Source organism: Bubalus bubalis, chromosome 16 (genome assembly GCF_019923935.1).
Source record: "Bubalus bubalis isolate 160015118507 breed Murrah chromosome 16, NDDB_SH_1, whole genome shotgun sequence".
Classification (NCBI taxonomy): domain Eukaryota; kingdom Metazoa; phylum Chordata; class Mammalia; order Artiodactyla; family Bovidae; genus Bubalus; species Bubalus bubalis.
The window spans coordinates 37204275-37217009 of record NC_059172.1 but is presented as its reverse complement, the minus strand read 5'-3'; the positions used below and the strand labels follow the sequence as shown (position 1 = coordinate 37217009).

General features: G+C 38.6%; 1 protein-coding gene across 1 annotated transcript; it reads right to left on the bottom strand.

Moving 5' to 3' along the window:
* Positions 1-7809: 7809 nt before the first annotated feature.
* On the bottom strand, positions 7810-8763 carry LOC102400226 (olfactory receptor 51J1). The gene has a single exon (XM_006061597.2). It carries the CDS (start codon positions 8761-8763, stop codon positions 7810-7812), a length of 954 nt encoding a protein of 317 aa, XP_006061659.2.
* Positions 8764-12735: the final 3972 nt, after the last annotated feature.

The window sequence follows — 12735 nt, the reverse complement described above, 5'->3', positions numbered from 1 at the left end:
AAGAATTCCATCAGTGTGTTACTGCCATAGCGACATCTTCTATTCAATCCAGGCCCCAAATATGTGTCTAGGATTGTTCTAACCCCATGGAGCAATGCACCAGTCAGAACACTAACAACAGAACTGTGGTTCTTACTATCCTACATTCTTATTTACAGGGACCTTATGGGGACTTCCCTGGTGGTTCATGATCCCAATGTGGAAGACTGGGCTTGATCCCTGGCCAGGGAAGTAGATCCTGCTTGCTGCAACTAAGTGTTTGCATGTTGCAACTAAAGATCCACATGCTATAAAGAAGATCCGATATGCTGCAACTAAGACCTAGTGCAGCCAAATAAACAAACATTTTTTAACAAATAAATTTTAAAAATAAAATCACCTATTTTTTCAACTTTCATGACTGACCCTATACACTAAAATTTAGCATTATTCCTCCTCTAAATCTTGTTACACACCTCCCACCTGCTCACGTATAAATATATATGTACATACAAAGCTTAAATGGGATTCCCAAGTAGTGTTAGCAGTAAAGAACCTGCCTACCAATGCCAGAGACATAAGAGATGCAGGTTGAATCCCTGGATTGGGAAGATTCCCTGGAGGAGGGAACGGCAACCCACTCCAGTATTCTTGCCTAGAGAATCCCATGGACAGAGGAGCCTGGTGGGCTAAGGTCCACAGGGTCACAAAGAGTCAGGCACGACTGTAGTGTCTTAGCATGCCCACACATAAACTTATACATATGCATTTTCTAACTGAAACTTCTCTCATCAACATTTCAAATAACTTTTCTAGTAACCAAATCCAGAGACTTATTTCAGTTAATCTTGTATTTGACACACAGAAAAATAAGCTTTTGCTAACTACTTCCTTCTTTTCAGTTAAATGGAGATATTATCAAGAAAATAAATTATGGCCACATCCCAGTATTTTGTTTGAGCAACTGTATGGTCGCAAGAGTCAGATATGACTTAGCGACTAAACTACCACCGTATGGATTATAGTCCCAATTACTTTTATTTGGCACATTAGAAGAAGAGATGGGGGAAAGATTACTGGCTTGGTTTGTGCATGCTGAGTTTGATGTTCATAGGAGCTATCTAAGAGAAATGACAACTAGGCAGATGAATATAAGGCCTAAGAAACAGAAAAGTTGTGTTGAGCATTTTCAGAGTCTTTGGCATATTGATAGTAGCCAAGAACCTGGAAGTTGATGTGATCATCTTGGCAAGAGATAGGGAGAAAAATGAAGAAGGCTGAGGTGAGATCTAGATAAAAATGCAAGATTTAGCAATAGGGTACATGTAAAAGATAAACTAAAGGAAACTGTGAAAGACTGCCAGTAGAAGTAAGTAAAATACAAGGGAAATGGTAGTCACAGAGGCCAAGCAGGTAAAGAATGTGGTCCATAGTCTAGTGCTTTGTAGATATTCAATAAAATACCTACTAGAAAGTGTCTATATAATTTAGGGGTGTAAATGCTAGTAGTAATCTTTTGGAAAGACATTTCTGTAGAGGAATGGGACAAGAAGCTAAATTAAAGTGGTTTGAGAAGTGAATTAATATGACGGATTGGAGACAGTTTCCATATGTCATGTATTCTAAAGGGGAAGTTATATTGTCCCTAGAAGATTAATAAAGACTTTTATTCTTTAAATACAAGGGTAAATGTAACTTGAGGAAATGAATGACAACTAATGTTTGAAGTGGACTGAGAAAGAAAGCTGTGAACCTTCTTGTGAGGAGATACACACAGCATTTAATGGGTTCCTAGTATTTGTGGAGTCTACTCAAACTCCCTGTAAAGTGCCCATAAATGCCAAACTAAAAATCCTTCAAAAATCATTGCACTTATGAATTTAGAAAATAATTCAAAATAAAATTAGGGGAAAAGGGAAAATAAAGATGAGTAAAATGAAGGAATTTTTCAATTAGAAAACCAAAAAGATAAACATTCAAAAAATATGTGTTTGAAAGGATCTATATAATCTGAATCCCTCTAACAAATCTGATAAAGAAAAAGAAACACAGGCAAACATTTAGAAATGAAATACAATGAAAGAAGTAAAACTGTTGAAGAATTGTGGAGGTCAATGAGAGGTCACCAATAAAATTTTAAATAATAGGAATTATTTGTAGGATTTAAACTATAAACCAAAAGACAGGAGGTCAGGACAGAGGTTTTTTAAACTTAGCACTGAGTACTAATGGACTTGATTAATATAGCTGAAGTATTAGCAACACTTTCTAGAATATTCTAAGTAAAGAACATGCTAATCAGAGAGATGCATGGTCTTTATGGAAGCATAAAGGAAAGAACATTGTAGGTACAAATGGTGATGGTACCTATTCAAACACTCAGGTCCAGACCCACTTTTGCGCTTTCTTGTTTCTTCAGTGTTTCTTTGGCCTTTATTCTCTACTCTGGCTGAGTCTGGTTTTATGCTCCTGAAGATCCCAGGCTAGATTGTAAGAGGTGGATGAAGAAACCTCTGAAAGAATCTTATAGGAATATGAGGACTGTGCTCTGAGACTTCAGGCCCCAAGGGACAGAACCAGGAAAAATAACAGTAAATATAATAGCTAACTTTTACTGAGTGCTCAACATTTACCAACCACTGAGCTAGCTAACCCATGGAAATGTGAAAAGACCTAGTCTATGCTCTAGCAGATTTCTTTCTTTATTTTTTTTTCCCCTCAGCAATCAGTTCCCTTCTGCTTACTATAGTAAGAGAGGGACTATTACTTTGGAATAGAGCTGCCCTTCGATGTCATCTTTTTTTTTTTTTTAATTTTATTTTATTTTTAAACTTTACATAATTGTATTAGTTTTGCCAAATATCAAAATGAATCTGCCACAGGTATACATGTGTTCCCCATCCTGAACCCTCCTCCCTCCTCCCTCCCCATACCATGCCTCTGGGTGGTCCCAGTGCACCAGCCCCAAGCATCCAGTATCGTGCATCGAACCTGGACTGGCAACTCGTTTCATACATGATATTTTACATGTTTCAATGCCATTCTCCCAAATCTTCCCACCCTCTCCCTCTCCCACAGAGTCCATAAGACTGTCATCTTGAATGTGATTAAACTCAGTTTTGATACAGCTAGAAGATTTGGGGAAAGATATTCCAGATCTCTTGATAGACTCACAAGTAAGAGAGGCAAAATAGATATTTTTTTTTCTCTTGGGGTCTTACAGATATTGTATTTTACTTCTTCCTTAGGAAGAAATATCTAGAGATAATTAACCTAGGGTTTTATGTGTGAGTTTATTTAGAGTATGCTTTTCTCCAGATAGTGGAAATTAGCAACTGTTTAGGTATTCACTGTGTAATCTGCTGTTTCCTACAACCAAAGGCAGTGTTTCCTGCAAATGTGGCTTATCTTTGTGATTCCTCCTGCATCTGGCTTACTTGACTTTTGAGACCTTTTTGGTCCCAGGGAAGACCCCTCCCATAGGAGACACGGATTCAATCACTGGGTCAGGAAGATCCTCTGGGGAAGGGAATGGCTACCCACTCCAGTATTCTTGTCTTTAGAATTTCATGGACAGAGGAGCCTGGAGGTCTACAGTCTATGGGGTCACAAAGAGTCAGACATGACTGAGTGACAAACACTATTGAGTATTTAATTTTAGCTATTTGTAATTTTAGTATTCCCATTTTATTTTTAATAGCTTGCAATTAAATTGCTTAAATTCTAGATCTTGAAACTTAAGTCCTAGGCTATATTAATCAAAATTATTTTAATGTCTGTGTATGCTAAGCCCTGGAGAAAGCAATGGCACCCCACTCCAGTACTCTTGCCTGGAAAATCCCATGGACGGAGGAGCCTGGAAGGCTGCAGTCCATGGGGTTGCTAAGAGTCAGACACAACTGAGCGACTTCACTTTCACTTTTCACTTTCTTGCATTGGAGAAAGAAATGGCAGCCCATTCCAGTGTTCTTGCCTGGAGAATCCCAGGGACGGGGGAGCCTGGTGGGCTGCTGTCTATGGAGTCGCACAGAGTCGGACACGACTGAAGCGACTTAGCAGCAGCAGCAGCAGCATGCTAACCCCAATACCTGGATCATCTGTGGATCTAATTCTTTTGTTTTCTTTTTAATCTCTTAATTTCTGTTCAAATTTTGTACTTTGTATTCCTGCTTAGGTTTTAATGAATGTCATGAAAAAATATGAGAATAATTTGACGTGTAAGTTAATAACTTCCTGCTGAGAGTATTTAATTTTCCTTTTGGTTAGAGTGACCAACCACCCCAATTTGTGGCTGAAGGATTTTCTAGGATATGGTACTATCTGAGACACAGTTAGGAAAGTTCTGAAAAATTAAATTGGCTGGTTTCCCTAATTGTTACAGACAGAAGAGTAAAATTAGGTAGTGAGTTGACATTATAAAGAAAACTAGGGATTTCCCTAGTGGTCCAGTGGTTAAGACTTCACTTTCCAATGCAGGGGGTGTGGATTTGATCCCTGGTTGGGAAGCAAAGATCCCACATGCCTTGCAGACAAAAAACCAAAACATAAAATAGTAGGAATATTGTAACAAATTCAAAAAAGACTTTAAAAATAAAATAAAGAGAAAAGAAAAAATTTTTTATTTATTTATATAAAATAAAATATTTGTTAGTCTAGCTTGTTTCTAAATTTCTCTATTCTAGGGTGAGAATTTTCTGAGATAAAAATAAATGCCTGGGCATTTATTAGTTCCTTCATTCTTGGAGATAGTTGTATTTTTTTCCCCTTTGCAATACAGCTCTTTGAGAATGCTGTAAGTGCTTCCGATTTTAAGTTATTACTTCTGAATTGACAGATTCCTTAAGTGGGAGAACTGCACGAAAACAGCCTCCTCACACTTCTATGTTTCCCTTGTATTTGGAATCTTATCCTTTACATCTTCCTGGCACTGGATGCTCTCCAAAGTCATTTACAAAACATTTCTTTAACTTTTCTAATCATTCTTGACAAGAGAATTGGTCTTAAACAAATCAATATTTCCTTGATGAATGTAAAAATGCTTATATTTCATGCAGTTTTCAAAGTGTTCTGATTAGTAATTTAGTTTATGCCTACTTGAATATGATGACACAATATTGTCCTATTGAGAGAATAAACAATCAAGGTGGTGTCAAAGGTCTAAATTTTAAGTTAAGATAGTAAAAATAAAGGAAGAAAAATATAAAGACAATATTTTTTCATAGTCACACTGGATTCTGCTTATTATTCAATTTTATAGACACCCAAAGACTTCCCACATGGATATGGTAAAGAATCTGCCTGTCAATGAAGAAGATGCAGGTTCAGTCTCTGGGTAGGTGAGATCCCTTGAAGAGGAGAATGGCAATCCACTCCAGTATTCTTGCCTGGAAAATCCCATGGACAGAAGAGCCTGGTGGGCTACACTCCATGGGATCTCAAAGTGTCAGATATGACTGAGCATACACAGCACAGATACAGAAACTTCTAAATTATTTTCACTGTGTGATTTTCTAGAATTTTGTCTGATCTTGAAGTTGTGTTTGAGTCTGGACCTTAGGAAGATAGATTCAGACTGGAAAGATTGGAGCTAGCTAGACAAGGCATGGTGTACAGAGTTCTTTCTAGGATAGAGCTAAATTAACCATGATCTGATAACTAATGATGAACTCTAGCTATAACAGAATATAACTGTCTTTGATGGCCTTGAATATAGAATTAATAATATTCTAGAAGCCTGAAAATTCATCATGTAATCTGAAGAGAGAAAATGGAAGTGAGCACATAAGATCTTCATTTTACATCAAGCCACCTGACAACCTGGTCCCATCATTTCTTACTGAAATTTTAGCCATAGAATATCTTTCTCCAGACACTCTAATGTCTTTCCTTTCTCCTCCCGGGGAATCACCATTCTCTCACTTCTCTGGTCATCTATGGGATGCCCCTTCCTGTGGGTTTACCTGCTTGGTTTCATTTGATATTTCTAAGTCATAATTCTCTTCAGAGTTCTACCATCCATCAGCAGGCTGTGAATCTAGGATATAGTTGCAGACAACTGAAGATCCCTAGGTCAGAGTATATGGAAAAAGAGTATCTAGAAACCTGGTGGTAGAGTTACAGAATTAACTTAAAAAAAAATCTTTGGATTTTTTTGGCATCTCTATAACATACAACACAAAGATTTTAAAAATTAAATTCATATTCAAAAACTTTATTTTATTCAAAAGTATTACAAGGTTTATTTAAAATTGGTTCTAAACACCATTTTGGGAAGCATAAACTTGAACCCTGTAGTGGCAGAAAAAAAAGTTTCTCGAGTTGCCAGTCCAGGTTCGATGCACGATACTGGATGCTTGGGGCTGGTGCACTGGGATGACCCAGAGGGATGGAATGGGGAGGGAGGAGGGAGGAGGGTTCAGGATGGGGAACACATGTATACCTGTGGCGGATTCATTTTGACGTTTGGCAAAACTAATACAATTATGTAAAGTTTAAAAATAAAATAAAATAAAATAAAATAAAACTAAAAAAAAAAAAAATAGTTTCTAAGCTCCATGAGGAGCTTAGTTTCTTTTGTCCTCACATTGTACCTAGGGTCTAGATTTGTGGAATAAGTAAACAAACTTCTTTCTGACCCATTGAGTTTGTTCAATTAATGATATTTGACTGACTACTGGGAGGATTCAAAAAGCTTCAGTTCTTGCTTACTTGACAGTATAGTTTAAGCTTTTATGCTAGAGTTTGATCCAACAGGATTCCACTGCTAATTTTTGGATGTATAGGTTTCAGTAAGATACTTACTATATCTAAGCATCAGTTTTCACCTGAAAAATAATAATTGCATTGACTATAACTCATAGGACTTTTGTGGGGAGTAATTGAAATAATAAATATAAACTTCCTAGTGTACATTTTCATCTCAAAATTCTTACTTTCCATAAAATATAAATGTTAAATGTTTACATTATTCCAAATATCTGCAAAGAAATATCAAATCAGATAGAGCATATTAATGTCCACAAAGAGGATTTTGCTTTTTTGAAAGATGCTGGGTTATGGGTGGGTGACCTTCGGACTTCTGCATAATGAGCCAGATTTGTAATCTTCAGACTCCTAACTTGGGAGTCTTAGTGAGAATGAGTGAATGCTACACTGGAGCCAGTACTGAAAGTCTACTTGGAGCGAACTACTTAGTATGTCCTTCTGCTATTGAGCTTGGGTACCAACAACTCAAGAAAATGTAAATCCTTGCACTTTCTCTTTTCCTAGAACAGTTGACTCAATAGATTTCCCAGGACATCTTCTGATTTCTGATTACATTTTTTCCTTATGTGGAGTTCTATGTCTTCATAAACAATCCTTCTGGCATTCTTTTTCCATCTATGCAAGGTATTGCACACAACATGTTTTAAAATGACATCAATTCTTTATACTGTTCTGTCATACATAATCCCTTTCCACTTGCACCCCAACTCCTGTCCACTGCCTTATTATAAGATAACCTCCTCTTGTGCTCAGTCACTTCAGTTATATCCAGCTCTTTGCTACCCTGTGGACTGTAGCAAGCCAGGCTCCTCTGTCCATGGGATTCTCCAGGCAAGAATACTGGAGTGGGTTGTCATTTCCTCCTCCAGGGGATCTTCCCAACCCAAGGATCAAACCCACATCTCCTGAGGCTCCTGAATTGCAGGAGGATTCTTTACTACTGAGCCACCAGGGACGCCCAACCTCCTGTTAGATACCATATTTTAAGGTAACATCATTTGTATAACATGCAAGCTGGGACCACCTGTGATTATAGAAAAAGTCTCTTTCTACTTTGTCCTTTGTCTAAACTCTGGCTTTCTTCTCTGATAATATCCAGGAAATGCCACGACGGATTTCCTTGGTCTTAATGCTGTAGACAATGGGATTGACAACAGGTGGTAAAAAGAGGTAAGCATTGGCCATCATAGCATGGAGCAAAGGGGACACATGATATCCAAGGCGGTGCACCATAGACAAGCCAATCATAGGCACATAGTAAGAGAATACCACACAGACGTGTGAGCTACATGTGCTGAGTGCCTTCCTCCGCCCCTCCCCAGTGGCAATGCTTAGTACAGTGTGGAGTATGAACCCATAGGAGACCACAATAAGGAGTGAATCAAGCCCAAAGGTGGAAGTAACAATGAAAAGCCCATAGATATTGTTGATAGTAGTATCCCCACAAGGTAGATGGATAAGGTTGGGGTGAAGACAATAGGAATGGGAGAGGATATTATGGCCACAGAAGGTCAGGTGCCTTAGGAGAATGGTCAGTGGGGCCATGAGCACAATGCTTTTCAGCCCAATACCAGCTGCCATGCCAAAAATGCGGGGCACGGTTAGGATGGCTGTATAGCGCAGTGGGTTGTAGATGGCCACAAATCGGTCAACAGACATGGAGAGCAACACAGTGGACTCCATAATGGAGAAAGAATGGATGGAGAACATCTGGAGAAGGCATGCATTGAAACTAATCTTGGTGATACCAAAAAGGAAAACACCTAGCACTGTAGGCAGAGTGGATGCAGAGACACCGACTTCAGCCAGTGCTAGCATGCCAAGGAAAAGGTACATGGGCTGGTGTAGAGCGGTGTCTGTCCTGATGACATGAAGAATGGTGCCATTCCCAAGGAAGATGATAATGTACATCAAGCAGAAGGGGATGGATATCCAGATGTGCTCTGCCTCCAGTCCTGGGATGCCAACAAGAATGAACATTGTAGGTAGGGACTCCAAAGTACTACTGGAGTTCCTCATGTTGAAATCTCATTCAGTAAGATCAGTGCTTCCTTGATAATTAAAAGCAAACTAGTGAGATGACATCATAGTGGAGACTGACTCCTGGACACTAAGGAAAGGGAAGAACAAGACAAAGTCACAGATTAATGTGGTTAAATGTCTCATGGCTGAAAACTGACAGATGATCATCATCAGGAAGTTCCCACTTACAAGGAGGTGATAGCATCCAAAGGGAGGAAGTTCAAGGTTAGAAAATTATCCCTATGAATGGTAGTGCCCCTTGAATCTGCTAAGGGAGAAATGGCTGTCAAGTCTTGGTATGAAAATGCATGAGCCTGGAAAGCTGCTATGGAGAAGGTGTGTGTAGGCAATCTCAGCATACTGTCTGCTGTGCTTAGTCACTCAGTCCTATCTGATTCTTTTCTGTCCATGAGGATTCTCCAGGCAAGAATACTGGAGTGGGTTGCCACACCCTCCTCTAGGGAATCTTCCCAACCCAGAGATTGGACCCAGGTTTCCTGCATTGCAGGTGGATTCTTTACCAGCTGAGGTACTAGGGAAGCCCAGCATAAGATATGGGATAATGTCAGTAATAGATGAATAGAGATATTTTTGATAAGTATCTAGATATAAGGCAAAAGGTCACTATATAAAAACAGTGAAAAATACCTGATAAACATATATAGATATATAAATAATTGAGTTCCAAAGCAAGCCTGAGAAGTGGTGATGACCAGAGCCTGGAGCAAGAGTCCAAAAAAGTTAAACTAGAAAAGAATAGAACTTGGATACTCACCGGTGTTAGCTGTTTTGGGCTTTGAAAGGACTAGGAAGCGCCTTCAGAGATTATGCGTAAAGGACAGAATAAGTTAGGAACCAAAGTTGGTGTATTAGTATGGAGACTTTCAGGCTCATGAAAAGACTGCCATGATGGTCTTCACAATCTCTCAACTCACAGTTCTCAGAGACAACCGATCTGACCCACTGGGACTTCTTTCTGGCCAGACAAATCTCTGAATACATTGCGACAAAAATGGAAACCTAAGCAGACTGTCAAGGAAGGTTTTCTTGGGCAGGAGAGGAAGGCAAGATAAAATAGGGAAGATGATAAAATGACTTCTCTAAATTGAGTCCGTTTGAAGCTGAGCGCTGTCTAGATCAGGAATAACAATAGAGTTCTAGACTGGCTGGATAGGAGAGGCTCTACACACATTTTTCAACTCATTCATCCGACACACAGACACATACCCACACACATATCTACTCACATGTTTGCACATGCGCATATTTCCACCCTTGCTGAAATCCTGTCTGAACTTGCCTGATGTGAACTATTATCCAGCCACTGCTGAATATAGGACCTTGGCAACACAGATCAACTGCAGGTCAAAAAACATACTTTCTCCTATAAGTAGTCAATGCAATCACCAAATGCCCTGGTCTTCTCTCTAAGCTCGTTAAATTATGTTAAGTGCTGCAAAAGGAAAATTCATAATTCAATGAGAAGGAACTAGAAGGAAAAAACCTACTTTATTCTAAGAGTCAGGGAAACTTACCTCAGAAAATAACATTTCAGCTATTTCCCAAGGAATTAATGGACTTTTTTCAGGCTAAATGGAGAATTTAACTGTAACAAAATATAGAAACAATGACTACACTGTGAGTATATAAGGCCCTACATTGTCAAAGACTAAAAGAAATAATGGAGGAAGTGAAAACTGTTGATGTAATATGATATCAAAATTGTTGATTTTTCCCATAATTTTTACTCTCATGAAAATATGAGAAGAAAAAATGAAATAAAAGACCATTGTCTGCCTAAATCCAGGATCCTTGTGCACCTGTCTTGGTCTGATGCAGTTTACCTCAGTAAATATTAGCTTGGGGAAAACTCTGTGTCATGGGTTGTACTAAAATTTAAGGTATGGAAATTCAGGGACACATTATTGACCTCAAGAAATTATCATGTATATCAGAACTTCCTTTGGTTGAGAAATTGAGAGATACTTCTGAACCCTACTTATAATGGTCTTTTCCCTGTTCGCTCCTCACTTCCAGATGGCTAACACAACATTCTTAACCCTTTCAAGGACCAAATATAGGTCTGCCTCTGGATAGAATCTGTCTGTCAATGCAGGAGACGCAAGAGACTCATGTTCCATCCCTGAGTAGGAAAGATCCCTTGGAGAAATGCAAGCAATCCACTCTGATATTCTTGCCTGGGAAATCCCAAGGACTGAAGAGTCGGACACAACTGAGCACACACCACTGAGTAAAGTGGCTCTTCTATGTGTAGCCTCACTGTACTCTTAATCCTACTGCACCCTACTTCTTGCCTATCTCACTCCCAATGACCTGATATTGGAAGGGACAGTCTTGAAGGATACTTAAATCTAGAGTTTCCCTTCCCCTGTTAGAAGCTGTTTTCCCTGCTTCTTCATGCTCTCTTTTGTTTTCTTTCTTTTTTCCCTTACCTTTATTTATTATTATTATTATTGCTTTTTTTTTTTCATTCTACCTATCCTCAAGAATCTTCTCAGACAAAACTCAGGTCTTGTTAAAGAAGATATTAAAAGGCAATTATTCCCCTGAGTTTAGGATTTGTATGACAGGAGTATTTCAGTTTTAGAGAGGTTAAAAGGCATAATTTAGTCTATTGCACACATAAGAAACAACAAATCCCTAGAAAGAAAAGTATGTGATCTAGTTCATGCTACATCTCTGAAAGTGAACAGAATTAGAAATGAATGCTAAGTGCTTTACTTACTTAAGCATTTGTGAAACTTCATTTCTTTATGTTTAAAGAGAGATATATGAATACCTACATCTCAGAGTGGCTCTAGGTGTTTAAGTGAGCTTTGAGCAATCACTGAATGTTATTACCCCTTGCTCTTTCTACCTCCACCCTCAGGCACTATCAGGAGGAATCATCCAAAGTCAGTTTGCCCCCACATTTCTATTAATATTGATATATTTTTGTCATTGTCTCACTCATACTCAGACCATATCTGTGAGGGAAACAAGGACACAAGGACTTTCCACTTAACAGATGAGAATATAAAGAAGGTATATACATTGCATGACCAACTGAAGACAGTACGATGACTAAGCTCTTTCTGAAATCCATGACAGTTGGATGTTTTTATTTTGTTCTTCATCTGCTACCAAGTTTAGGAAAGTCTTCTCATCCTGTCACATAGGCTCAGGAAGCTAGAAAGATGGCCACTGACTATGAAAATATCTAGAGGGCAAATTGTGGGGTAGAGTTGAGGCTTTTGGCAATTGCTTCTGAAAGCTGCTTCAGGAGGCAGGGCTGGAGATTATGGGCTTGAGTACTCACCACAAACAGACCTGACCTCTGAACATCAAGTAGGACTAGGGAGCTCAGTTTACCAAGTCCCAGCCATCTTAGCTTTAATACTTCCCTTATCCTAGGGGGATGCTGTGCCTTTCTTTGTAAGCTGATCAGCTCTGGTGAGTGGAGGAAGAGAGAGGTACTTGGGTTCCCTGAGGAGAAATTACTTAGCTAATTACATCGCTTCTTTTCAATGTCCAGGGATCCTTGAAAGAAACAAGCAAGTGTACTGAGTCAGTACTTCTGTGAAATGAGTATAATAATAGTAATAATAATTGAATGCATCCTCTATGAAAATGAGATAATTCATATATACAAATTGCTTAGAAAAGTGTCTAGATTATCAGAAGTACATCATAAGGGCTAGCTATTATTATAACTATTATAAGAAAATTATATCCCAGAGAAATTATATATTCCTCTATTATGATCATTGACTATGGCTTTCACAAATATATATTTAATATATAAGGAACAGGGTACAAAAATGTTGATATCCATAAATATCAAGGATGTTTAATATCAGGAGATGACAGGATCCAAGGGGTTATATTATTGTGAGAAAAAGTTCCAGATTGAGTTAGAGTCAAGGGAAGGGGAGATTGGTCAGAAAGGTATAATGAATAGGGCTTCCA

Excerpts from the sequence above, each read along its gene's own strand:
- LOC102400226 (XM_006061597.2), bottom strand. The coding sequence starts at position 8,763 with ATGAGGAACTCCAGTAGTACTTTGGAGTCCCTACCTACAATGTTCATT.